We start from the raw sequence: 26,988 nt of genomic DNA, 5'->3' as shown, positions 1-26,988 counted from the left end.
ACTGCAATTTGAGGCTAGGCGTGTGGGTGTCACCTGCAGAGTTTCTCCTGTAGCCAATATTTAATTCTCCACAATAGTATTAAAATAGCTGAGATTAGGAATTCTGAAAAACTATGGAGTTAGTGGAAGTCTCTGCTGAAGGATGTGACAGGCAGTGGGAAGAGAGCTGACACCAGCACACAAGAATGGACTCAACAACACGGGGAAGCATATGCATTCTCTCACATAGTAACACTGAGGCATTCTGGATTAATTCCCAAATTCTTATAGGTTCAGCTGCTTTGCATTCTCAAGCTCGAAAACTGTTTCAGATGTAAAACAATAATTTTAAGATAATACTACATTCTGAGGCAATACAAGAGAAGACACTGGACTACATAAGGAGATATTAGGGTGAAAGCTTGGTTAAAGTGTCCTAGGAGGTGTTAAAGGAGACATCTCACTGAAACATATAGATTCTTAAGGTGCTTGATAGGATAAATGCTGGGAGGTGTTTCCCCTCACAGGAGAGTTAAGGATCAGAGGGCAGTTTCCGAATGAAGGAGCACCAGTTGAAGACTGAGATGAGGAGGAATGTTTTCTATCAGTGGGTTAAGAGGCTTTGAATCACCTTGCCACAGAGAGCCATAGGGCAGAGTCTTCGTGTACTTTTAAGGCTGAAATAGATTTTTGATCAGTCGGGGAATCAAGGGTTGTGGGGAAAACACCGAAATGCAGATGTGAAGAACGGCAGATCAGCTATGATCCTACTGAATGATGAAGCGGGCTCGAGTCACCTACTCTGGAGATCACAGAAGTACGGAGAGACAAAGCCAAGGAGAGATTTGAAAATAAAGATGAGAAATTTAAAAATCAAACCATGGTTTCAACAGAAGCCAATGTACGTTCAAGATCACAGTGGTGACAGGGAAATGGGATTTGGTGCTAATTAAGACACAGGTAGTTCAGTTTAGGATGACCACAAGTTAACAGAGGGAAGAGCGTGGAGGACCAGCCAGGAGTGCATTGGAATAATCAAATCTAGAGATAGTGCAGACCTGAATGAGGGTTTCAGCAAGTTCACACAGAGGCAAAGTTAGGTAATGTAAAGGAGATCAAGATAGTTGCTTTTAGTGACAATATAAATGTGTGCATGGTAGCTCATCTGAGGGTCAAATGACATCAAATTGTGAACAGACAAGTTGTGGGGGTGTGGAAGGGGGTTGGGCTCAGTCGAAATGTATGGTAAAACTTACTTTCTATTGCCTTTTGCTTAATCTCCAGAATTCCCATCTTCAGTGAGCTGCACAGATTATGATGCCTGGAGGTGCATATCTTGAGTGCTACAGACCACTATCAGACAGAGCAAAAGCCAGCAAGACAGAGAAGGATAGATCCAAGTTGGTGAAGCCTCTTCTGGAGTGCTGTGTGCAGTTCTGGTTGCCCTGTTATAGGAGGATTATTAAACTGGAAAGGGTTCAAACAAGATTTACCTGGATGTTGCCAGGAATGGAGGGTTTGGTTTATAAAAATAGACTGGAGGGGCTGGAACTTACTTCATTGGCGTGTAGGAGGTTGAGGGGTATAAAATGAGGGAAACAGAAGGGTTAATTACAAGGGTCTTTTCCCTGTGGTGGGAAAGTTCAAAACTAGTGGGCAAAAGTTTTAAGGTGAGAGGTGAAAGATTTAAAAAAGACATGGGGGTTACTTTTATTTGACACAGTGTCGTTTGTGTGTGAAATTAACTCCAAGAAAAACATGGTGGATGCAGGTACAGCTACAAAATTTCAAAGAAATTTGGATAAATTCATGAATAGGAAAGGGTTGGAGGGATATGGGCCAAACACAGGCGAGTGGAATTAATTTAGTTTGGAATCATGGTGAGCGTGAACTAAACGGGCTATTTCTGTGCTGTATAACTCTAACTACAGCAATACCTACACCTTCATCTGCAACAGCTGTAAAAGAATCTGTCACTCACAGATAGGCCTGACTAGCCACTAGTGGGTCTGCACCATTGAACACAACTATCCAAAATCTTCACAAATGAACAAATACAAAGAAAAAAACAATTTGCCAGAATATTAAAATTGAAGAAGGTTCAGAGAAACCTCCAGCTACCCAGATTAGTTTGTATGTTCTTAAGGAGATGTAAACATTACACTTGATTTTCTCTCTTTATCTGGTGTTCATTTGTCCTCTTATCATTCAAGCGCTTTGACTTGTCTTTCTTTTACCAGCTTCTTGCTGCCATTGCCCATGTGAAAGTTGACTGTATCTTTTTGTCAGTACCAAGTTTTACCTCTCAAAAGCCAAATTTCAAGGATAATCTTGATGTAGCAGAATACCTAACACTTTGTTCTTGGGTGTTTGGACGGGACTCCCATTAACAACATCTATGGGGCAAGAATGGACACTTTCATTCAGAAACTCACTACACCTTTTGGTTGAGTATTTTGTGCTAAGTGGGTCACCTCCTGATTCCCTGAAGCTTGCCCATCACACACAAGGCACAAGTGAGGGATGTGATTAGATGCTGTGTCCACATTCCTGAAGAATGCAGCTGCATTACTCAAGTTCAAATCTGTCCAGAACAAAGCAATTGGCTTAATTCCAGCACTGTAAATAACCAGTTTCATCACTGTAGCATGTACCAACTAAAATGTAAACTTCAGCAAAGCGTTCTTATACAGCACATCTCAAACCCATACCTTTACCATGACAACAAGTTCACCTTCAAATTATTCATCATCCTGACCAAGATCCTATCAAATTTTGTTTTTGTGTGTATCCTATTTATTTAAATATGTGGGACCTTTAAAATATTTTGCACAGGACGACCTATGTACAACCAGTGTGGAATCTTCCTGGATTGCTGATTTGCTGTGCACTCACACATCTCAAAAGGAAACAATGATCTTGTAAACATTCATTCTTATATTCCTGTGATTATTTGAGATTTAATAATTTAAGTGCGTGGATCCTTTCTGTTTGGTGTGACGTGTGCTAACATGTGCTCACCCTGACCAGGGAGTCTCTGGGTGTCGCATGTCAAAGAAAGAACATTAATGCTGACTTGAAATGTAGCGTTATTCACAAAGTAGACTTAAATTAAACTTGGGTGAGTGGAATGTGTACTCACAAGGAGGATGTACAGGCAGAAACAGACAAATAGAAGCTCAGTATAACTATCCTAGTTGCTTGGCTGGAGACTCGGGAATGGCTGTATGCACACATCAGACCTTTGGGTGGCTAAAATACATAGAGGTTTTTGGCACCAAAGAATAAATTAGTTAGCGTTTTGTGCAGCCTGCAGTGTTTTTATTTGGAGTGTTTGAGAAATTGAAAGCTAATATCAGTCATTTTAACTTTCCAGTTAAGAAATGGAGGTATGGAGATGCTGGGCTTTTTTTAAAATTCAGGGCTGTAGTTTCCTTTAACACACTTCACTCCTGTCTGTTTACATTTCTACCCATATTCTTCACATCAATTCCTTGCATGGGTTAATAAGTGTGGCTCTATTATTACATAGGCTTTATTGAGTGCCAACGCCACCCTCGTGCTCGTTTCAAGCAAGAACTATTATATTCTTATTCTTTGATTTCCCTTTCCTCCTCAAAATCCCTCTGGAAAACCCACCATTAATTAATGTCACCCCAACTAATCTTCTCTGGCACTAGTTTTCCCCAAGCCTCCATGAACCAGATTAGGTTACCTACATTAAAAGCATGATATAAATAGCTGATACTGAAGACTTGTTAAATATGAGGACAGGGTTATAATTAAACAATCTGTTTTACTTACCTGAAACCAGATGGCATTCACTATTTTACTGAGGACAAACAGAGGCAATATCCACAAAGCACTGAAAGTGGAGTTCAAGATAAATTCCACCCAGGACCAGACATCGCCATGTAATGAGGGGTCACCTGCGCAGATAAAAACACTACTTCACAAACACAGTCAAAGATCAACATCTTAGGATTAAAACCAAACAAATTTTCTATTAAAGGCCAATGCTACACAATGCAATAGCTTTTATAGTTTGTTGTTCTTGACTTACAAAAGGCAAGAAATTAATCTCATGCAAGGGAAGTACTGAAATAATATAGAACACAGAAAGGAGTCAAAGAGGAGATTACACAACATTAAAATAAGGAGGGAGAAGCACACAATTCCAGGTAGAATCAGGAGCACAAAGGCAAGGTATACAGGTAAACAGAAGACCCGAGTAATAAATAATGGAAACGATCTTTTGAGGAACAACAGTCTGGGTCATTTGGGACAATGTTTTTTCCAGAAGTTTGGAGTGTAGAATCCCTTGAAGAACTCTGTATCAGCACTGTTGAGTCAGAGGAAGGTGGGCACTCTTCTTTTATACAGCACGAGTCACCATGTGGTAAGCTAAAGGTCCATTGTGAATGTTAGTGAATGGAAAGGATGCTAAGATGGATGTGGTAGTAAATTTGCCTGTGGGGTATCTGGGTCAGAGGTTTAACAGAAGATTAAAGAGAGTTGGTGGGGCTTCAGGGAATGAGGTTGGCAGATGATCATGGGAGGGAAGTCAGGTGCAGTGGCTAACAAGTCAGGGGTGTAACAGCTTAAGGAGTTACTTAAGGCTCGGGTATAGCTAGCGTTCTGGTGGTGTACCTTGGTAGTTGGTAGACAGGGGATGGTCATGGCAGTGTCACAGAGGTGCTTCTGGGGTATTAGGAAGGTAGTTGGGGATATCAAGTGGGGTAATCAGGAGGAAGTTTGGACTTAGTTGGCTGTCATGGGGAGCTGTTAGAACATAGAAAAGTACAGCACAGAACAGGCCCTTCAGCCCACGATGTTGTGCTGAAGATTAATCCTAATGTAAAATAAAATAACATAACCTACGCACCCCTCAATTCATGTGCATGTCCAGTAGTTGCTTAAATGTCCCGAATGACTCTGCTTCCACCACCACCACTAGCAATGCATTCCATGCATTCACAACTTTCTGTGTAAAGAACCTATCTCTGGCACCTCCTCTATACCTTCCTCCTAATTTCTTAAAACTACCAGTCAATCCTACCCTGGGGAAAAGTCTCTGGCTTTTGACCCTAGCCATGCCTCTCATTACCTTGTAAACCTTGATCAGGTCACCTCTCTTCCTCCTTCTCTCCAGAGAGAAAAGTCTGAGCTTAGTCAACCTCTCTTCATAAGGCAAGCCCTCCAGTCCAGGCAACATCCTGATAAACCTGCTTTGCACCCTCTCCAAAGCCTCCATATATTTCCTATAGTAGGGCGACCAGAATATTCCAAGTGTGTTGCACCAGGGACTTGTAGAGCTGTAGCAAAACCTTGCAGCTCTTAAACTCTATCCCCCTATTAATGAAAACCAAAACACCATATGCTTTCTTCACAACCCTATCCACTTGGGTGGCAACTTTGAGGGATCTATGTACTTGAACACCAAGATCCCTCTGTTCCTCCACACTGCCAAGAATCTTGTCTTTAATCCTATATTCAGCATTCCAGTTCGACCTTCCAAAATGCATCACTTCGCATTTATCCAGGTTGAACTCCATCTGCCATTTCTTAGCCCAGCTCTGCATCCTGTCTATGTCATGCTTCAGCCTGACATAGCCCTCGATACTATCAACGGCACCTCCAACCTTTGTGTCATCTGCAAATTTACTAACCTAACCCTCAACTTCCTTATCCAAGTCATTTATAAAAACTACAAAGAACAGAGGCCCAAGAACAGAGCCCTGCGGGACACCACACAACACTGACCTCCAGACAAAATACTTTCCATCCAAGGAAGTGATATTAACAGGTCACCTTGCGGTCGAAGGAGGTAGCATGGTGTTGTGAAAAAAAGTGATAGAAAAGTATAACAGTAGGACTTGGACATAAGAATGCTTGTCTGTGGTTCATGTTAACCTTCTGTTGTGTAATTGGTGGCTTTTGTAGGGAAAATGGAGTCCCCATTTGTTAGCCAGGTTTCTGCTAAAATGTCAATAGACCGGCTAAAAGCAGACACTCAAAGCTTTTTATCTAGGGTAGATATTTTGGGTGTAACCCTTCTTTAGGACTGGGGGTGGGTTAGGAGGTAGAGAAGTCAATGTTTTGGATGTAACCCTTCTACCGTACTGGGGGTGACTTTTCACTACTGCCTCACAGCCCCAGGGACCTGGGTTCAATTCCACCCTCTGGCAACTGTCTGTGTGAAGTTTGCACATTCTCCCTGTGTCTACATTGGTTTCCTCCGGGTCTCTAGTTTCCTCCCACAGCCCAAAGATGTGCAGGTTAGGGTGGATTGGCCATGCTAAATTACCCACAGTGTTCGGGGATATGTCGGTTAGGTGCATTCATCAGGCGTAAGTGTGGAGTGATAGGGTAGGGGGAATGAGCCTGGGTGGGTTACTCTTCAGAAGGTTGGTGTGGACATGTTGGGTCAAATGGCCTGTTTCCACACTGTAGGGATTCTATGAATAAACCACTCTCTGCCTTCTATCAGCCAACCAATTCTGAATCCAGATAGCCAAATCTCCCTGTATCCCATACCTCCTGACTTTATGAACGAGCCTACCATGGGGAAACTTATCAAATGCCTTGCTGAAGTTCATATACACCACATCCTCTGGTCGACCTGTCTCGTTCACCTCCTCAAAAGAACTCAATAAGATTAGTTAGGCATGACCTGCCCCTCACAAAGCCATGCTGACTGCCTTTAATCACACTACGCTTTTCCAAATAGTCATAAATCCTATCTCAGAATTTTCTTTCCAAAAACTGGCTGACCACAGACGTAAGACTGACTTATGGAGTAGTCAGGGCTCAAGGGTGTATCCAGGAAACTTGGAGGTTGTTGTGGTGATTGGGGGCTGGATTCCCTAATCAGTTTTTGTCCAATGTGTACAGGAGGGTTTCCTGACACATTATGTAGTTCGGCCAACAAGAGGCGAGGCCACATTGGATTTGGTACTGGGTAATGAACCAGGCCAGGTGTTAGATTTGGAGGGAGGTGAGTGCTTTGGTGATAGTGATCACAATTTGGTTATTTAAGCAATGGAAAGGTATAGGTATATACTGCAGAGCAAGAGTTATAGCTGGGGGAAAAGGCAATTATTATGCAATTAGGCATGATTTGGGATGCATAGAATGGGGAAGGAAATTGCAGGGGATGAGCACAATTGAAATGTGGAGCTTATTCAAGGAACAGCTACTGCGTGTCCTTGATAAGTATGTACCTGTCAGGCAGGAAGAATGTGGTCAAGTGAGGGAGCTGTGGTTTACAAAAGAAGTTGAATCTCTTGTCAAGAGGAAGGAGGCAGCTTATGTAAAGATGAGATGTGAAAGCTCAGTTAGGGTGCTTGAGAGTTACAAGTTAGCCAGGAAGCACCTAAAGGAGAGAGCTAAGAGGAGTTAGGAGCGGACATGAGAAGTCGTTGGCAGATAGGATCATGGAAGATCCTAAAGCTTTCTATAGGTATGTCAGGAATGAAAGAATGACTAGAATATGATTAGGGCCAGTCAAAGACAGTAATGGGAAGTTGTGCGTGGAGACTGAGGAGATAGGAGAGGTACTAAATGAATATTTTTTATCAGTACACACACTGGAAAAAGACAATGTTGTTGAGGAGAATACTGAGATACAGGCTACTAGACTAGACGGGATTGAGGTTCACAAAGGAGGTGTTAGCAATTGTGGAAAGTGTGAAAATAGATAGATCCACCAGGCCAGATGGGATTTATCCTAGGATTCTCTGGGGAGCTAGGGAGGAGATTGCAGAAACTTTGTCATTGATCTTTATATCATCATTGTCTACAGGAATAGTGGCAGAAAACTGGGGGATAGAAAATGTTGTTCCCTTGTTCAAGGAGGGGAGTAGGGACGTCCCTAGTAATTATAGACCAGTGAGCCTTACTTCGGTTGTGGGTAAAGTGTTGGAAAGGATTCCAAGATATAGCATTTATAATAATCTCGAAGGGAGATTAGGGATAGTCAACATGGTTTTGTGAAGGGTAGGTCGTGCCTCACAAACCTTATTGAGTTCTTTGGTGGTGGTGACCAAATAGGTGGATGAGAGTAAAGCGTTGATGTAGTGTATATGGGTTTCAGTAAAACATTTGATAAAGTTCCCCATGGTAGGCTATTGCACAAAATATAGAGACACAGGATTGAGGATGCTACAGTGGTTTGGATCAGAAATTGGCTAGCTGAAAGACAGAGGGTGGTGGTTGATGGGAAATGTTCAACCTGGAGTTCAGATACTGGTGGTGTACCACAAGGATCTGTTTTGGGGCCACTGCTGTTTGTCATTTTCATAAATGACGTGGATGAGGGCAGAGAAGGATAGGTTAGTAAATTTGCAGATGTCTCGAAGATCGATGGAGTTATGGACAGCGTTGAAGGACGTTGCAGGTTACAGATGGAGATAGATAAGCTGCAGAGCTGGGCTGAGAGGTGGCAAATGGAGTTTAATGCAGAAAAAAAGTGTGCAATGATTCACTTTGAAAGAAGTAACAAGAATGCAGAGTACTGGGCTAAAGGTAAAATTCTTGACAGTATGAATGAGAAGAGAGATATCATGTACATAGATCCCTGAAAGTTGCCACCAGGTTGATAGGGTTGTCAGGAAGGCATATGTGTGTTAGCTTTTATTGGTAGAGGCATTGGGTTTCGGAGCCACAAGGTCATGCTGCAGCTGTACAAAACTCTAGTGCAGCCGCACTTGGAGTACTGCTTACTGTTCTGATCGCCGCATCGTAGGAAGGATGTGGAAGCATTGAAAAAGGTTCAGAGGATGAGGAGGTGAGTTACTTGCCACAGTACTTCTAGCCTCTGACCTGCACTTGTAGCCATGGTGTTTTGTGGCAAGTTGAGTTGGTCAATGGTATAAACACACTTGGGATTAGTGGGGGATTCAGTGGTGGTGACACCATTGAATGCTAAGAGGCAATAATTAGATTGTCTTATTGGAGATGGTCATTGCCTAGCATTGGATTCCAGTTTTGCTAGGGCTCCTTGATACTACATTTGGTCAAATGCAGCCTTGATGTCAAGGTCTGTCACTCTCACTTCACCATTTTGGAGAGAGTGGCTGCACTTGTAACTCTTGCTTCAGCAACAGTAGTGGCAATGAAGAGTTCACTGGCAGAAAACTTTCCCAGGTGTCTTGCCCAGACTCCTCATTCTGCCTGAAATACAAATAGCATAGTCCAGTCAAGCAAACTGAACTCTTTATCTATTAACATGACAGTGTTTTCTAACTTTGGAATTCTACACAGGACTTGAAAGAAACAAACTATGTTGCAAGACTGCAAATGCTTCAGGATAGAATCAAATTCTAAAATTCACCTGTGACTTGTCAGAATCTTTTTAAGAAACTTTTTTTGGTCCCAAGTTTTATTTATCAACTTCTGCTAAGATTGACTTTGTCCAAGATACGATGTGGAGATGCCGGTGTTGGACTGGGGTGGACAAAGTCAGAAGTCACATGACACCTTTTACAGATTTTCAATAAAACATTTGTAAATCTCTGAAAGTCTTTTGCTGCTTAATTCAACATATGGATATCGGTGTATAAACATGGCAGTCAAGCGAAGACACTGCATCTTCGTCAAATGAAGAAGCTGAAGGAGGAACAGCGCTCCAAAAGCTTGAGACTTGAAATAAACCTGTTGGACTATAACCTAATATCATGTGACTTCTGACTTCACCCAAGACAATTCATCTAAAAGGCTATTCTTCACTAGTGGGCCTATCTCAGTGCTAGCAGAGTAGTTTGGCTGTGGAGACAGGAAGGGTCCTGTCTTTGCTTGACAACCATGTTTGTACACTGATATCCATATGCTGAATTAAGCAGCAAAAGACTTTGAGATTTACAAATGTTTTATTGTAAATCTGTAAATGGTAAATGCTTTAGTTTTATAGAAACATCATTTTCCATCTTTTCCTTCTGGACCCCTTGCCTGTTCAGAAATGAATCTCCATTGGGGGAGAATGCTTATTAAAGTCACTGCACCTTCTCACCTACCGCAATATACATATGTAGCCTGCTCATGAAGGCATGACCCAAACGTGTCTGAAGACACAGGTCGGTCAGACCAAGGAAAGGGCATTCTGGCTGTGGAGGGAGTGCAATCAGTTCATCACACCGATTCCTGGGTTGGCATCAGAGTTTAGAATAATGAGGGTGGAATCTCATGGAAACTTACAAAATTTAAACAGGTGTAAACACACAAAAGATTTTTTGATAACCAAAGTCCAGAACCAGAGATCACATACTCAGAATACCCGGATAGGCCATTTAGGACTGAGATAAGGAGAAATATCTTCACAGACTGTGGTGAGCCTGTGGAATTCTCTGCCACAAAAAGAGATTGAGGCCAAAATATTGAATGTGTTGAAGATGATTTAGTTAACAGTTTTTATGGCTAAAGGGATTTAGCTAAAGGCTAACAGGGAGAAAGTGGGAAGAGGGCAAGGAATTGGAATGATCAGCCCTGATCATGTTGAATGTGAAAGCAGGTTCGAGGGACTGAATGGTCTGATCCTGCTCCAATGTTCTCCATTTCTATTCCAGAATTTTATTGAACTCAAATTTCACTATCTTGATGCTAGCGATTTAAACTCATTGCATCTACTTTGTGTAGTCAGTTCCACTCTACTTGATCTATTTATAGAACGACTAAACCGGGAAATTTGTTCCTTATGGGCTACTGGTCCCAGACATTATCAAATACATCCACAACCTTTCTATCTCTCTTGGCGTAATAGTTTCCTTACCAATAATACTTGCAGTGATGGCTTGAAGCAGAGGGATAAAGACTCGATAGAAGATCAGGATACTCAGCTGTGCAGATAAGAGGAGAAACATTTGTTGCTGGAAACAGTGTAACAGCATCATTTCTCAAATATTCATGGCAATAAAGCATACAGTACTTAAGTTTCTACTGCTTATTGTTGTACTCTTAATAAGAGAAATGTACACAATGTATTCACCCAACTTTAAAACATGGGTTTTCTTGGATCCAGCAAAGAAGGCAGCCATACTGGTCTACATGTGATCCAGGGCAAGTATCAGCAGGCTGTTTGTGGGGCACTTTATACACAATGCTTATTCCTGACCTCAAAGAATTGCCCAAGTTACTTGGTGGTGATACATTTGAATGCTCAACTTCCACTCTGCTGAGCTTGACTAATTCTGAAAAAGTATTGTGAAGCCTGAAGTGGGAGGTCAGGAAATAGGATAAGGCATGAGGTCAATGGCAAATTGCTTCTGACAAGCCCCATCTGTTGAATAGCAGGAACTGTAATACTTATAGCAAGAGTGATCCTTGGTGAACAGCTTCAGAACCAGCCAGGGCTTCTGCACAACCATGCACCTTCACTGAGCCTCCCTACGCGTGTGAAGAGATATTGACCTCCTGTTTTATCCCATTTCTGGATCCAATGGACGCTTGTTAGTAGATCTCAGTCAGGAAGTTCTGAATGGAGTTCCAAAATGGAAGGAAGGCAGAACTGAATAGATCATCATGCAGTGGGTAAAGTGAGGTGTAGAATGGATCGTCACAACCAGCCTATGGGTTTCCATTGGCCAGATGATGTGTACAGGATTGAAGCTTGAGAGAACAGAAAGCTAGGGGAGGGCTGTTGAGCACAGGATTCTAGTTATGATGTGCATCGATGCATTCAATTCACATTTCCTTGCTAACCACATGAGCTAAAGAACCACAGAATTTCTGAAAGTTCAATACTCATTTGCATTGTTTTCAGAATACATTCCAGTGTGAAAAATGTTGAGAAAAAATAAAATTCGCAGTAATTTCACTCTGGCTATCTCTGCTCCAGAGTCTGCAAAAGATGAGTTTGTCTGTTGAAAAATTATTCCTGACAATTAAGCTCCAACTGACCAAAAACAAATAGTCAGTAATATGACTGAGGTCTTTAAAAGGATTAATCTTAATCATAGGATAATTACAGCATAAATCCCTCATCATTGAAAATGAAGATGTCATTCCACTTAATAAGAGTAAAATCACTACAGCTCCATTAGTCTTTTTATATGAGATCATTAGAGAGAACATATTATTGCAAAATGCTACATTTTATAGTTGTAGCTGGGGGTAGGCAAGTCACAATTAGGGCAGACGACAGAATAAGCTGCAATTAGGGCTGGTTGCAGGACAATTTCAATTTGTGATTGAGAAAGGTGCAATGTGATCCCCAATATGGAACACAACTTTGCTCTTCAATTATGAGTCCCTTGTTTGAAATTAGCACATTTGACGGGGTAGTGGAAACCCTTTCCTCTTTAATCAGTGAAGACATTCTGAATAATTCCATCACTTAAAGGTTCATTATTTCTAACTATTTGTTATAAAATAGTTGCTCAGCTATTTTAAACTAAACCACCAGGAACTTTAAGATAAATACAGGCTCATGTTGCTTAAGCAGCTGTGATTTAGGTAAAAGTAAGGAAGTTAATCAACAAGCAAGTTCACCCCATTCAGGAAACACCATCCTTTCGGATGAGTTAACCTTAAGTAAAGAACAATGGTCTTACCCAGAATATTCCTCCATTCCAGGCACAACACTGCAAAATCCGGTGTGCTATTCGGGGCTCACTGAAAAACAACAGCAGATGCCTTTCATCAGAGAGAAAAGGCTATGTGTGAGGCTGACTCTTGATCCCAATGAATGGGTGCCTGTATACTTGGCCTGGGCATATGCAATTTGCACATACACAAGTGTCACCCACTGTGCACTACACAAATCTTACAAGTTTAAGCAAAAGAACACTAGTTTCAGTAACCCATTTATTTCCTAAATAAAACAGTTTTGTAGCACTGTCATTCCAGACCCATTCCTTACCCCTTCCAATTTTAGCGAAATGCTCAAACTGACTCAGTGATGAAGTATTTTGACTGTCAACTCCTCTATTGATCCTTCTAGTACAAATCTGAAGGTTACACCTCATTAGTAACAATCTATAGCAGAATGAATTCCCAATCTTTCATATGCCCCTTCATCATTGCTACCCTGCAATTCAATGACCTAACCCCAAGCTCAAGGCCTCGGAGTAGGAATGAAGAAAGTTAAATTAATAACCATTACCATTCCAGGTGGGGATGAGTGCAGGAGAAGCACATGTGCAAAACCCACCTCTCCTTCTGCAACTCTTGCTTTACAGATTTAATTCATCACTGAATCCCAATCAGATACTATTTTAACACAGTCTTTAACTTGTGTAAGGAGTGTAAATAAGAATTTAACTTAAAAACATTAAGTAATGCACTAAAATTAGTGAATGGAGGAAATTTGATATTGGTATGTTTATTAAAATAAACCCAAAGACTGCAATTTGTTCTTTCTGGAACTTCTGGTCACTATTTTAGAATTTTGACGGATAAGGAGACTTCATTGTCTGGAGTTGACTTTGTCCCAGTTTCAGGCGAGACACCAATGCTGGATGTATGCTGTTTTTAAAAAATAATTGTAGATTGGTTCAAAACACCCTTGCTGTTGAATAGTCTTAGGTTTTTGTTTCCATTTTATACTCTATTCCTCAAAATCTGAATATTTGTACGCCCCCATCATATTTTGCTCAAATATTTGGCAATTTGCACTGATCGCTTTGAAAGATTTATGATGGGATTTGAGAGACCTCTTGAGGAAGATGGTACTTATGCCATCTCTCAAGAATGCCGTGAGAAAGCAAGTTCCATCAGTGACAATTATATATTTATTAACAACTCTCTTGTTTAAGCAACTATAAAGTTTTTAAAAAAATGATTGTGTCGGGGGAGATCAGGTCATGACAAAACCAGTGAAAGAGGTGCAACACATTTTGTCAGTAATGTTAGAAGATCATGAAAACCCAAAATGGTTTTCCACATTCATTTTTTCCCTCAAATTAGCAAGAGTTTCACCCAAGTGAACAAGGATATTTTCACCTCTGCTCCCTATCAGGGCTTTTCTGCTTTATACCCATGACAAATCTTCAGAAAACTGAATCTCCCTGTCATGTTGAACCCCCTTGAATTCCCATTTTTTGTGAAATACTGTTGAATCCAGTGTTTGAAGTTATACTGGTGAGTTCCAAATGGATATAGATGCTCTCCTCACCAATTATGTTCACGCCTGTTTTATTATTGACATTGACAATTTAAAAACCAAAAGTGCCCCAAATAAAGTAGCAGTCAGTAATTTCAGACAAATGCATTTCATACGATTTCAGGCCTTTTGCCAAATGTTAAAGTCAAGTTTTCTGTGCTGATTTAATTTGTTCCATCTCTGAAATATGTCACCACTCCATCCTGCAGTTTTCTTGCTCATTCTACATTTTAAAGAATTTGCCAGCAGGTAGCCAGTATTAACTCACTTTTCCTCTCTTTTGTCTTCGATCTGGGCCCTGCGATGTGCCAGTACGCTGCGCTGTTCCTTCTTCCTCCTTTGTTCTTCCCGTTTCTGGTGAATGCGCTCATCGAGCTTGGAGATGGTTCGTATGCCGAGGACGGAATCTTTAATGCCCTGAAATAAAAGTAGACAATGCGAGCTCGGGAGCTTTTCCAACTATTTTCTGACCAACCTGTTCAGAGATGTCATTGCACACCTCTGGAACAGGTGGGACTTGAACCCAGGATTCCTGGTCCGGAGATATGGACACTAACTCCTCTGATCCTCGACAAGGCAATGCTGAAAAACAGAAAACAAAAATAACCTGCAGCTTTCATCCTAAAACTCCCTAAAACGAACAACAGCGATGTCTCATGACAACTCCCAAAGAGCTGAAGAAACCAATGAAAACAACACAATTTTGGAATTCATGTAAATTGACAAATGTGCAGCTGAACTCTGAGTAGGAAAATGTATTAAAAATCCAGGAAAATTGATAACAAAAGTCATAAACCACAATAAGTTGCAAAACAAAGACGGCACTTTCAGCACAATAGTATCCCAGCATCTTCTTGTGAAACAGTCCTCACCTACTCAAATATTTTCAATCAATTGAAATTCCAATAATGGAAATTCAACTCAAAACTTCTCAAATAGTCATGACCATGCTTCCCAGGGTCTGGGTTTGACACTTGTCTTGGCTGACAATTTGTTAACCTGGGATTATATTAGAAAGGGAATTAAATAGGCACATATTCCCTCCTTGGTCAAATCAGAGTCAATTTTGGTGGCTCACAGTCGAAAAGATCAAACTGTCATTGTCCAGGTTTAAATGGGCAAATGACAAACCCCTTTCCTGACACTTGAGATGAAGTTGCAGGAAGCAGGGCAGTACCCAGAGTCATACAAATTCTACAGCATGGAGACAGGCCCTTTGACCCAAACTGGTCCACGCCGACCAAAATGTCCATCAACACTAACCCCACTTCTTTGCACTTGGCCTATATCCTTCTAAACCTTTCCTATCCATGTATTTGTCCAAATGCCTTTTAAATAAGACTATCAGACATAGGAGCAGAAATTAAGCCATTCAGCCCATCGAATCTGCTCCGCCATTCAATCATAGCTGATAAGTTTCGCAACCCCATTCTCCCCTAACCCTTGATCCTCGAGAACCTACCTATCTCTGTCTTAAATATACTCAATGACCTGGCCTCCACAGCCTTCTGTGGCAATGAATTCAGTTGATTCACCACTCTGGGTGAAGAGGTTCCTCCTTATCTCCATTCTAAACGGCCTTCCCTTTACTCTAAGGCCATGCCCTCAGGTCCTAGTCTCTCCTACCAATGGAGGAGAAAGTGAGGTCTGCAGATGCTGGAGATCAAAGTTGAAACTTTATTGCTGGAACAGCACAGCAGGTCAGGGTGGGGCCAGTGTAGTTGCGGAAGATGGATTGTTCCACATACCCTACCAATGGAAACAACTTCCCAACATCTACTCTGTCCAGGCCATTCAATATTTTTTATATTTCTGTTGGATTCCCCCATATCCTCTAAGCGCTATTGAATATAAACCCAGAGTCCTCAACGTTCCTCATGTGTTAAGCTTTTCATTCTTGGGAGCATTCTCTTGAACCTCCTTTGAATACACTTCAGGGCCAGTAAATCTTTCTTGGGGTCTTCAATGCATTAAAGCTATTGTTTCCATCACAATTACTGCATGTGGGATTGTTCTGTTCATACTCAAGTCAATGCAAGTATATTTCAAAGTAATGAAATGGCAGTGAGGAATCTTACATCTTTCAGAGGACGCCAACAATGTTGTATTAATGGAAATTCCCTCCTTGTTTATGCACTGGGAGATTTAATTTAACGTTCTTTCAAGCTCAGATGTCACTGTAAATTTAACATGTTGGTTACATACATATCTAAATAGCAAGTAAATGAAGTGCAGTGATACACTGCAGAGAGCAATCAGTGAAACTGAAGACTTTCCATCTTTCTGCAGAGCCACTGATCAGGTAACAAGGCTGCAGAGTTCAACCTTGATCTACGTGAAGGGAACAGAAGCTCGATAGTTGACAAGCCTTCATCTGCGACATTTTAAATTCTTTGGGTGGTCTATGCCTACCTAGGCCAGAATCCGTTGCCCATCCTGAACTGTCCATGAACCAATTGGCCTGCTTTTTAAAAACTCATTTACGAGGTGACGGCATCTCTGGCTAGGCCAGCGTTTATTGCCCATCCATAATTACACAGAGGGCAGTTTAAGAGTCAACCACATTGATGTGGGTCTGGGGTCACATGTAGGCCAGACCAGGTAAGGACAGCAGATTTCCTTCCCTAAAAGACATTTGTGAATGATGGGAACACAGACTCAATTTCTATTAAAATCAGCTACCTGGATAAGGTACCAGCAAGTTGTCAATGAATGTTAAAACACACCTCTGCAAGAGCAACCACCTTCAGGACAGGTGGGAAAGAAATCTCTGTGCCCAGGGAGGGCAGGAAAGTTCTGAATGCAGGAATGCCAATCTTGTCACATTAAATTTAACGTAGTGGTAGCATAAACATCTAAGTATATCAAACATAATTTTTAAGATTGATTTTCATTGCACAAACTAAGTAAAAATCTGCAATTTGGAATTTCATTTTTGCTGGATTTCATCTGCAAATTCACAACTTTGACTGTGTGAAATCTTCCTCTACACCTCGCATCTTAGAACAGTTTTAATGGTAAAGGACACTCACCTTAACAACATCCAGAAGGAATGTTTTAACGCTATCCGCCATAGCAGCATCAACTGTACACCACAGCTTCACAAGAGCATCTCATTGTGGGAGCTAGCAGCCAGCCCAGATAGCTGAGGAAAGGAGTAATATCACCAGGTCAGTCACACTAACCGGCTGCTTTTGACTCAGGTGAAAGTGTGAGGAAGGGGGTGCAAGAGCGATGGGAGGGAACAGAGGTGACAGATGGGGTAATGCACACGTGTGACAGCATCAGAAGGATTGGCAAAAAGAAGTGGAGAACAAGGTAACAGTTTATTGAATAGCTATCAAGAAACACAGACTACTTTTATAATCACACCTGCATTACTTCGCTTAGTAGTCTCTTGTTGATCAGCCTCTCACTCAGATTTCACTTCTTAAGTTTCCCAGAGCTACAATGGTAATATCACCATTTTTGTGCATACAATATGGGGAAAAGCTGACTAAAGAGACCAGAAACTGAAATGGAAGATATGGAAAACATCATTTATTTACTCTTAAACAAAAATGCCATCAACAACAATAAAAATAGAGTGTGCTGGAAAACATGAGCACATCTGTCAACATTTGCAGTGAAATAATGTCATTAGAAAGAAAGTCTTGATGGGATCTATCCCAGAATATTGAGGGAGGCAAGAGAACAAATTGCTGGAGCATTGATAGACAGCTTTGTATCCTCTTTGGCCACAGGTGATGCCCCAGAGGACCGGAGAACACACAATGCGAGTTTTGAGAAGATTTATAGTTCAGGTTGAGGTTCTGGATCTAGGTTTGCTTGCTGAGCTAGGAGGTTCATTTCCAGATGTTTTGTCACCCTACTAGGTAACATCTTCAGAGGACCTCCAGACGAAGCACTGTTCATGATTCCTGCTTTCTATGTGTTTGGGTATCTTTGGGTTAGTGATGTTATTTCCTGCAGTGATGTCATTTCCTGTTCTTTTTCTCAGGGGGTGATAGATGGGGTCTAACTCGATGTGTTTGTTGATAGAGATCCAGTTGGAATGCCATGCTTCTAGGAATTATCGTGTGTGTCTCTGTTTGGCTCGTCCTTGGATGGATTTGTTGTCCTTCCTTATATGCATGTAAGGATACTAGTGAGAGAGCGTCATGTCGTTTTGTGGCTAGTTCTTGCACGGTATTTTGTAAATGACATTAGTTTTGCTTCTTGTCTGTATAGGGTCTTTCAAATTCATTAGCTGCTGTTTTAGGATGTGTGGACTACCATGATGCCAAGGGGTCTGAGTAGTCTGGCAGTCATTTCTACTAACACTTAGTACAGGACTCACGCCACTCCACCCAAGAATTCCTGAAGACCAAAGACACTAAGATCGAAGAGGATGAAATAACGGTCTCCTTTGATGTAACAGCCCTGTTTATATCAATCAACATTAACCTGGCCAAGGAAACACTGACTAGACTATTAGAAGACCCAAAAACATATACAGCAAACACCATTAACGTCATCAGCAAGGACAGTATCGTCAAGCTAGTGGACCTATGCCTTACCACACACTTTACCTTCAACAACAAAAACTACACACAAACCGATGGAACACCCATGGGATCTCCGATATCAGGGTTCTTAGCAGAGGCAGTAATGCAGAGACTTGAACAAACAGCTCTGCCAACCATCCAACCCCAAGTTTCGGTCCGCTACGTGGATGACACCTTTGTCATCACTAAACGAAACAAATTAGAGGAAACCTTCAAGACCATCAACAGTACCCTTCCTGGCATAAAATTCACTAAAGAGGAGGAAAACAACAACAAACTGCCATTCCTGGATGTCACAGTAGAGCAAACAGCCAATGGGGAACTTGAAACCAGCATCTACAGGAAAGCAACACATACTGACCAAATACTGAACTACAGAAGCAATCATCTCAACATCCACAAACGAAGCTGCATCAGAATATTATTTCAAAAAGCTAACACACGCTGCAGCACAGAGGAAAATCACCTATACCATGTCTTCAAAAAGAATGGGTACCCAATGAACACAGTCCGCCGATTTCTCAGCAACAAACCCAAACAAGCAGACAGAACACATCCAGAAACCCTAGCCACTCTCCCCTACATCAAAGACATCTTGGAAATGACTGCCAGACTACTCAGACCATTTGGCATTGTGGTAGCCCACAAACCCACCAACACACTAAAACAGCAGCTAATGAACTTGAAAGACCCTATACAGACAAGCAAAACTAATTTCATTTACTTAAATACCATGCAAGGACTATAACAAACACTGCACTGGACAAACAGGCAGAAAACTAGCCACCAGGATACATGAACACCAACTCGCCACAAAACAACATGACTCTCTCTCACTAGTATCCTTACATACAGATGAGGAAGGACACCATTTCACTGGGACAACACATCCATCCTAGGAAAAGGCAAACAGAGACCCACACGAGAATTCCTAGGAGCATGGCATTCCAACCAGAACTCTTATCCACAAACACATCGAGTTAGACCCCATCTATCACCCCCTGAGAAAAAGAATAGCAAATGACATCACCAACCCAAAGAAACCCAAATATATAAATAGAAAGCAAGAATCAAGAACAGTGCTTCACCTGGAGGCCCACTGAAAACGTTACCTGGTAGGGTGACAAAACGTCTGGAAGTGAACCTTCCAGCTCAGTGAGCAAACCTACATCCCATTGTTTAAGAAAGGTAACAGGGATAATCCTGGAAATTAGAGGCCTGTGAGCCTCACATTATTAGTAGGGAAATTACTGGAAAAGATTCTCAGGGACAAGATCTATATGCATATAGAAGCAAGCGAACTTATTAATGATAGACAGTGCAGTTCTGTAGGAGAGGTTGTGCCTCACTAACATGATTGTGTTTTTTGAGAAGGTGACAAAGATGACTCATGAGGGAAAAGTGGTTGATATTGCTTACATGGACATCAGTAAAGCCTTTGACAAGGTCTCTCATAGCAGACTAGTACAAAAGATAAAGTCACATGGTATCAGGATGAACTGGCAAGATGGTTACAGAACTGGCTTAGTCATACAAGAAAGAGGGCAGCAGTGGAAGGATGCGTCTTGGAATGGAGGATTGTGACTGTGGTGTTCCAAAGGGATCTGCCATTCGTGATCTCCATAAATGATTTGGAGGAAACTTAGTTGGTCTAATTAGTAAGTTTGTGGACAATACAATGATTGGTGGAGTTGCGGATAGGGAGGAGGATTGTCAGAGGATACAGCATGATATAGATCAGTTGGAGGCATGGGCAGAAAAACAGCATATGGAATTTAATCTTCGATGATGCATTTTGGAAGGTCAATGTGGAAATTATACAGTGAATGGCAGAACTCTTATGAGTATTGATATGCAGAAGGATCTGGGTGTATGGCTCCACGGATCAGTGAAGGTGGCAGCACAGGAAGGTAAGCTAATTTTAAAATGGCTTATGGCATGTTTACCTTCATTGGAAGGGGCATCGAGTATAAGGATACACAAGTTATATAGGGCAAACATGGAAACTGCAGATAGAGTCATAGAGATGTACAGCATGGAAACAGACCCTTCGTCCAATCCATCCATGCCGATCAGATATCCCAACCCAATCTAGTCCCACCTGCCAGCACCCGGCCCAAACCTTTCCTATTCATATACCCATCCAAATGCCTCTTAAAATGTTGCAATTGTACCAGCCTCCACCACTTCCTCTGGCAGCTCATTCTATACATGTACCACCCTCTGTGTGAAAAAGTTGTCCCTTAAGTCTCTTTTATATCTTTCCCCTCTCACCCTAAACCTATGCCCTCTAGTTCTGGACTCCCCGACCCCAGGAAAAGACTTTGCCTATTTACCCGATGCTGGAAACCAGCGTTCAGATTAGAGTGGTGCTGAAAAAGCAAAGCAGGTCAGGCAGCATCCAAGGAGCAGGAAAATCGACGTTTCAGGCAAAAGTATTCCCGAAGGGCTTTTGCTCGAAACGTCGATTTTCCTGTTCCTCGGATACTGCCTGAACTGCTGAGCTTTTCCAGCACTACTCTAATCTACACAAGTTATACTGCAGCTTTAAAGAACTTTAGTTAGACTACACTTGGAATACTAAGAACAATTCTGGTCACCACACTACCAGAAGGATGCAAATGCTATGGACTGTCTCCGTAGTCTCAGAGATGACTAGCAAACTACTCGAACTAGCTACTGATCAACCTAAAGGACCCTGTACCAGCAACCAGCATAACAAATGTCATTTACAAAATACCCTGCAAAGATTGCAACAAACACTACACTGGACAGACTGGCAGGAAACTAGCCACCAGGATACACAAACACCAACTAGCCACCAAATGACATGACCCACTATCACTAGTATCCATACACACAGACGTAGGAAGACACCACTTCGACTGGGACAACATATCCATCCTAGGACAGGGTGAACAGAGACATGCATGGGAATTCCTAGAGGCCTGCTATTCAAACCGGAACTCTATCAATAAACACATCAATTTGGACCCCATTTACCAATCTCTAAGAAAAGGAACCAGAAATGATACCACCCACCTTAACAGACCAAGATACATAAATAGAAAGCGGGACAGAACACCAGCGCTTCACTAGAGGCTCACTGATAGCTCAGCAAGCAAACTCACAACCTGAGCTTTGGAGAGAGTACAAAAAAGGTTTACCAGGATGTTGCCTGGTATAGGAGATTTTAGCTATGAATAAAGGTTGGATAGACAGTTAGTTTTCATTGGAATACAGGAGGTTGAGGGGCAATCTGATAGAAGTTTAAAAGATTGTGAATGATATGGATTGTGTGTAAAGTATGAGGCTTTTCTCATGGTGGGAGGGTCAATTGCTAGGGGACACAGGTTCAAGGTCTGGAGGGGGAGGGTTAGTTTAAAAGTGATGTGCAAGGCAAGTTTTTCATACAAAGAGTGGCGAGTGCCTGCAGCATGCAGCCAGAGGAAGTGGTGGAAGTTTTAGTAAGAAAAGCCAAGAGCATGTTCCTGACTTGTATTGTTCTTTGTTCTGTTGAATTAGAGAGTCACATCAGACTTGAAATGTAAACTTGTTTCTCTCTCCACAGATGATGCCAGATCTGTGTTCGAATAAAAGGGTCACTCGACCCAAAATGTTTACTCTGATTTCTCTAGAGATGCTGCCAGACCTACTGAGCTTTTCCAGCAATTTCTACTCGCATTTCTGATGTCAAATCTGCTCAGTCTCTCCAGTACTTTGTTTCAATTTCAAAATTCTAGCATCTGCAGTATTTTGCCTTTAGTGCATGTTAAACTGAAACACTGGCCAAAATCCATACATCACCTGGCATTCCCTTGGCAACAAATGTTTTCTTATCCACTGAATTCAAATTTTCTTGTTGCTTGAGAATAATCAAACTAGCCAGTGTTATAGCTGAAGCAATTTTACTAAATACAAGAAGTTTTTAAAATTTGATTAGAATTTGAATTAAAATTCAAATTAAACACAGAACTGTTTATAGTCCTGCAGGTCATCTCCTGATGCTGACACTTACTTTCTAGTGAGAAAGCCAATGACTGAGTGTCAGCGACCTCACAGCTGGCAATATAGCTGTGGGCCATCCCTGGAATCCATTCATGCACCTCTTGTATAGTTGAAGGGTGGATTTAACAGGAACAAACCTGTTGCATATGCTCTGGGAAGCTGTTCTTTAAAAATAGACTGTAAAAGTGTTATGTAGGAGTGCAATAATTTCAAGGAATAGGTTCCGGTCACATCATTAGCAAAGATCAGCAAGGCAGCCTAAGTGTGGAACTGCAGGAGATGGGGTGGTGTGGGGAGGGAGAGAAAGAGAGAAATACTAAACGAGTATTTTGCATCAGTGTTTACAGTGGAGGAGGACATGGAAGATATAGAATGTGGGGAAATAGATGGTGACATCTTGAAAATGTTCATATTACAGAGGAGGAGGTGCTGAATGCCTTAAAACGTATAAAGGTGGATAAATCCCCAAAAGCAGATCAGATTGGGGCTGTTTACCCTGGAATGTTGGGTGACCTTACAGAGATTTATAAAATCATGAGGGGCACGGATAGGGTAAATAGATAAGATCCTTTCCCTAGGGTGGGGGGAGTCCAGAACTGGAGGGCTTAGGTTTCGGGTGAGAGTGGGAAAAATGTAAAGGGACCTAAGGGACAATGTTTTCATGCAGAGGGTAGTGCACACATAGAATGGGCTGCCAGAGGAAGTGGTGGAGACAACAAAAACCTGCAGATGCTGCAATACAAGGTAGACAATAGCAAGAGGTGGAGGTTGGTACAATTACAACATTTAAGACCATAAAATATAGGAGTGGAAGCAAGGCCATTTGGCCCATTAAGTCCACTCCGCCATTTAATCATGGCTGATGGGCATTTCAATTCCACTTACCTGCACTCTCCCATAGCCCTTAATTTTAAAGGCATCTGGATGGGTATATGAATGGCAAGGGCTTAGAGGGATATGGGCCAAGTGCTGGCAAATGGGACTAGATTGGGTTGGATATCTAGTCAGCATGGACGAGTTGGACCAAAGGGTCTGTTTCTGTGCTGCACATCTCTGTGACTCTATGACAACAAAGTGACTTTGATGAACACGTGTCTTGCACTTCAATTCAGCACCTCTTGTCCATTCACCATCACTCATAATTCCAAAGATAGATTTTTGAACAGTAAAGAAATTATTGGTTATGATAAGTGGGTGGTAAATGGAGCTGAGTCCACAAAAAGATTAGCCACGATCCTATTGAATGGTGGATCTGGCTCGACAGGTCAGATGGCCTACTTCTATTTATTTCTTATGTTCACTCAGCTCACTGACATTTCACATCTCAAGTCACAACTATTTACTCTGGGCAATGACAATTTATTCATCTCCCTCTCTCAGCATTACGTTCAGTTCTCAGTGATAAAGAACATGGCAGTAATTTTCAAGGACAGGGCAAGTAATGTTTTACAATGACACATTTCATAGGCGGAAGCAAAGTCCAAGTTTTCAACCAAGCTCTGCAGAGTTTAACAAATGCTCTGCAATTGCTCTGCCGGGAACAGCACATTGGGTATAGCAGTAGAAGGTAGCCATTCCTCAATCCCCAAAAACAGTCAATTTTACTAGAAAACATTATTTTGGTAAGTGATGTCCTTGTGACTTCCTGATACAGAAATTGGAAGGGAAGGAAAATAAAACAAAAAAAAAGTCCATCGTTGATGCTGCTGTGGAGCATGGGATATTTAACTACAGATTTCAGTAAACAGGAAATACTCAAAAGAGAATGAACTCAGTTAGTCAATCCTACAAACGTGTACAAGCTACCAGTTCAAAATGACTCATCAGGAAAATGTTTCTGAAAAAATCTCCATCTTCAAACTAAAAGATCCAAACATTATAAAAATATAGAACTGTCCACGGAAACAAATCTGTTAATAAACTCCTTTCAATTGCATAACTATTGTAGCAGAATTAGGTACATCACCATACCAGCTTGTACCATCATTTGACCAAATGTGCCATTGTAGCTCTTTAATGGAAAAATAGAAAGCACTCATGGTATCTCAATATCATTTAGGTACAAAGTGTCTAACGATTTGGGTCTCAACCAAACAGCTCAGATGATACATCTGAATAAGAAGGGGTCAATAAGCCTTGAATCAGCGCTTATTTTTAAACCCTCCCGGAACAATGCAGATTTAGCATTCAAATCCACTAGATTTATGGAGCTGCCCAGCATCCGGTTTCCTGATGTGTGCACTCCTGCATCACAAAAAAATCTGCACACAATCTGTGCCATCACCAATATTTTCTTCTCCAGATGATAGGCAGAAGATTAAATTTAGAGAAAATGAGGACTGAAGAGGCTGGAATCAGAGTTGATAGTGTGTTGCTGGAAAGGCACAGCAAGTTAGGCAGCATCCAAAGAGCAAGAGAATCGATGTTTCAGGCATAAGCTCGTCATCAGGAATCAGAAGATTTACAACAAAACCTGTAAGCGTGTGCTACTGAAGATGAAGATGGGTGCCTGAGGGAGGTAAGTGGAGGAGAGGAGGAAAAGTCAGTTAGTTAGGGAGAGGGGTATTAATGAGGGAAAGTTAGTCAGTTAGAGATTAGATTAGATTCCCTACAGTGTGGAAATAGGCCCTTCAGCCCAACCAGTCCACACCAAGCCTCCGAACAGTAACCCACCCAGACCCATTTCCCTCTGACTAATGCACCTAACACTATGGGCAATTTAGCATGTCCAATTCACCTGACCTGCACATCTTTGGACTGTGGGAGGAAACTGGACCACCCGGAAGAAACCCACGCAGACACGGGGAGTATGTGCAAACTCCACAAAGACAGTCGCCCGAGGCTGGAATCAAATCTGGGACCCTGGCGCTGTGAGGCAGCAGTGCTAACCACTGAGCCACCGTGCAGCCCCAACTTCTTAGGAGTAGAGGTATTCAGGAGAGGACATCAGCTGAAGATTGACCCTTTAGGAGAACTTGTCAATACCATCACATATTTCGGCACACATCAGTTAAAAGAAATGTGTTTCAGTTCAGGAGAACAACAATTTTACACCAGGTTGGATATAGACATTCCTCTATAGAAACGTGGGATTATACAATCTGCATCGGGAATTCATTTATAACTGGTGTAATAAAATATTTATTTGCTGAACCTCATACCAATATTATAAATATTATGTGCATTTTAATACCACCCAGTAAATTACTTATTTTATGATTAATATTAAACTCTAACAACTGGAAGATCCTTAACAACATTTCCAAACTTAAAAGAGATGTCACACACCAAGTCTATGCCACACTAGTTTATTCTCTGATGTGGTTTATTCCAAAATGTGACACATCATCACACCCACACCAGCGTTCATAAACACAAAAGGTGTCTTAAAGGGCAAATATTTTGGAAAGTGATTTTCTTTCTCTCCTCTACATTTCCGGGTGTAGCACATAGGTGTTTTTTCTTGCAAGTGATGAAAGGGGTTCAGTGACTTGCCCTCAGACCATCATGATATTCTCTATACATCCCATTTCATCACAGACAGAATGCCCACCTCCCACCTCCATACCCTGATGCCGACCTGCCTGTGCTACTCTAGTGAGAGCATGCTCTTGGGCAGAGGTGGGAAACAGGACAAAGAGCCGGCTGCTGCCATTGTCCGAGACCCAGCCAGGGCCCTTCTTCGGCCAAGCAGACTGTCCCCTCAAGTGCCCAGGCATAGGCCTCAAGAACCCTGGTAGCCGGCGATCACTTACCCGCCGCCTCAAAGGCGAGACTCTGAATACACAACAGGCCCGCTCCCTGCCACCTCTTAGTGCACGCATGCGCTGCGAGTTGACCGCCGGGAAATGTAGTTCATTGCCGGAACTATAACTTCCAACAGTTTATACGGTAAAACTACAACTCCCAGCGGGCAATGCGGGAGACTACAACTCCCAGCGGGCAATAACACATTAATCAGAATTGTTGAGTGGGTCAGTTATTGTCACGTATATTTAGGAAGATACATTGAAAAGTCTTTGCGACCCCAATTCAGTGCCATTTTGAGCAGATTAGATTCCCTAGTGTGGAAACAGGCCATTCGGCCCAACAAGTCCAAGCTGACCCTCCGAAGAGTAACCCACCCAGACCCATTTCCCTCTGACTTGTGCACCTAACACTACGGGCAATTTAGCATGGCCAATTCACCTGACCTGGACTGTGGGAGGAAACCAACGCAAAGCTGAGGAGAACGTGCAAACTCCACACAGAGTCGCCCAAGGCTGGAATCATACCTGGTACCCTGGTGCTATGCGGCAGCAGTGCTAACCCCTGAGCCACCATGCCACCCCTCCTCCACCCCCCACCCAGTAGCAAAAA

The 26,988-nt window shown here is 42.0% G+C and overlaps 1 protein-coding gene across 1 annotated transcript in view; it reads right to left on the bottom strand.

Moving 5' to 3' along the window:
• ei24 (EI24 autophagy associated transmembrane protein) overlaps positions 1-26,473 on the bottom strand; it is a 47,472-nt gene extending 20,999 nt beyond the window's left edge. Inside the window, exons 1-6 of the mRNA XM_043676873.1 lie at positions 26,385-26,473; positions 17,107-17,219; positions 14,343-14,491; positions 12,525-12,585; positions 10,745-10,811; positions 3,784-3,908 (exon numbers count right to left, since the gene is read on the bottom strand). Coding sequence (XP_043532808.1) covers positions 3,784-3,908; positions 10,745-10,811; positions 12,525-12,585; positions 14,343-14,491; positions 17,107-17,148 — 444 coding nt within the window. The 5' untranslated portion in view covers positions 17,149-17,219; positions 26,385-26,473. The remainder of the gene's footprint in view (positions 1-3,783; positions 3,909-10,744; positions 10,812-12,524; positions 12,586-14,342; positions 14,492-17,106; positions 17,220-26,384) is intronic.
• Between the last annotated feature and the right edge of the window lie 515 nt (positions 26,474-26,988).

The sequence above is a fragment of the Chiloscyllium plagiosum genome, chromosome 35 (genome assembly GCF_004010195.1).
Source record: "Chiloscyllium plagiosum isolate BGI_BamShark_2017 chromosome 35, ASM401019v2, whole genome shotgun sequence".
NCBI classification, from domain to species: domain Eukaryota; kingdom Metazoa; phylum Chordata; class Chondrichthyes; order Orectolobiformes; family Hemiscylliidae; genus Chiloscyllium; species Chiloscyllium plagiosum.
This window is presented reverse-complemented; position numbering and strand designations above follow the sequence as displayed.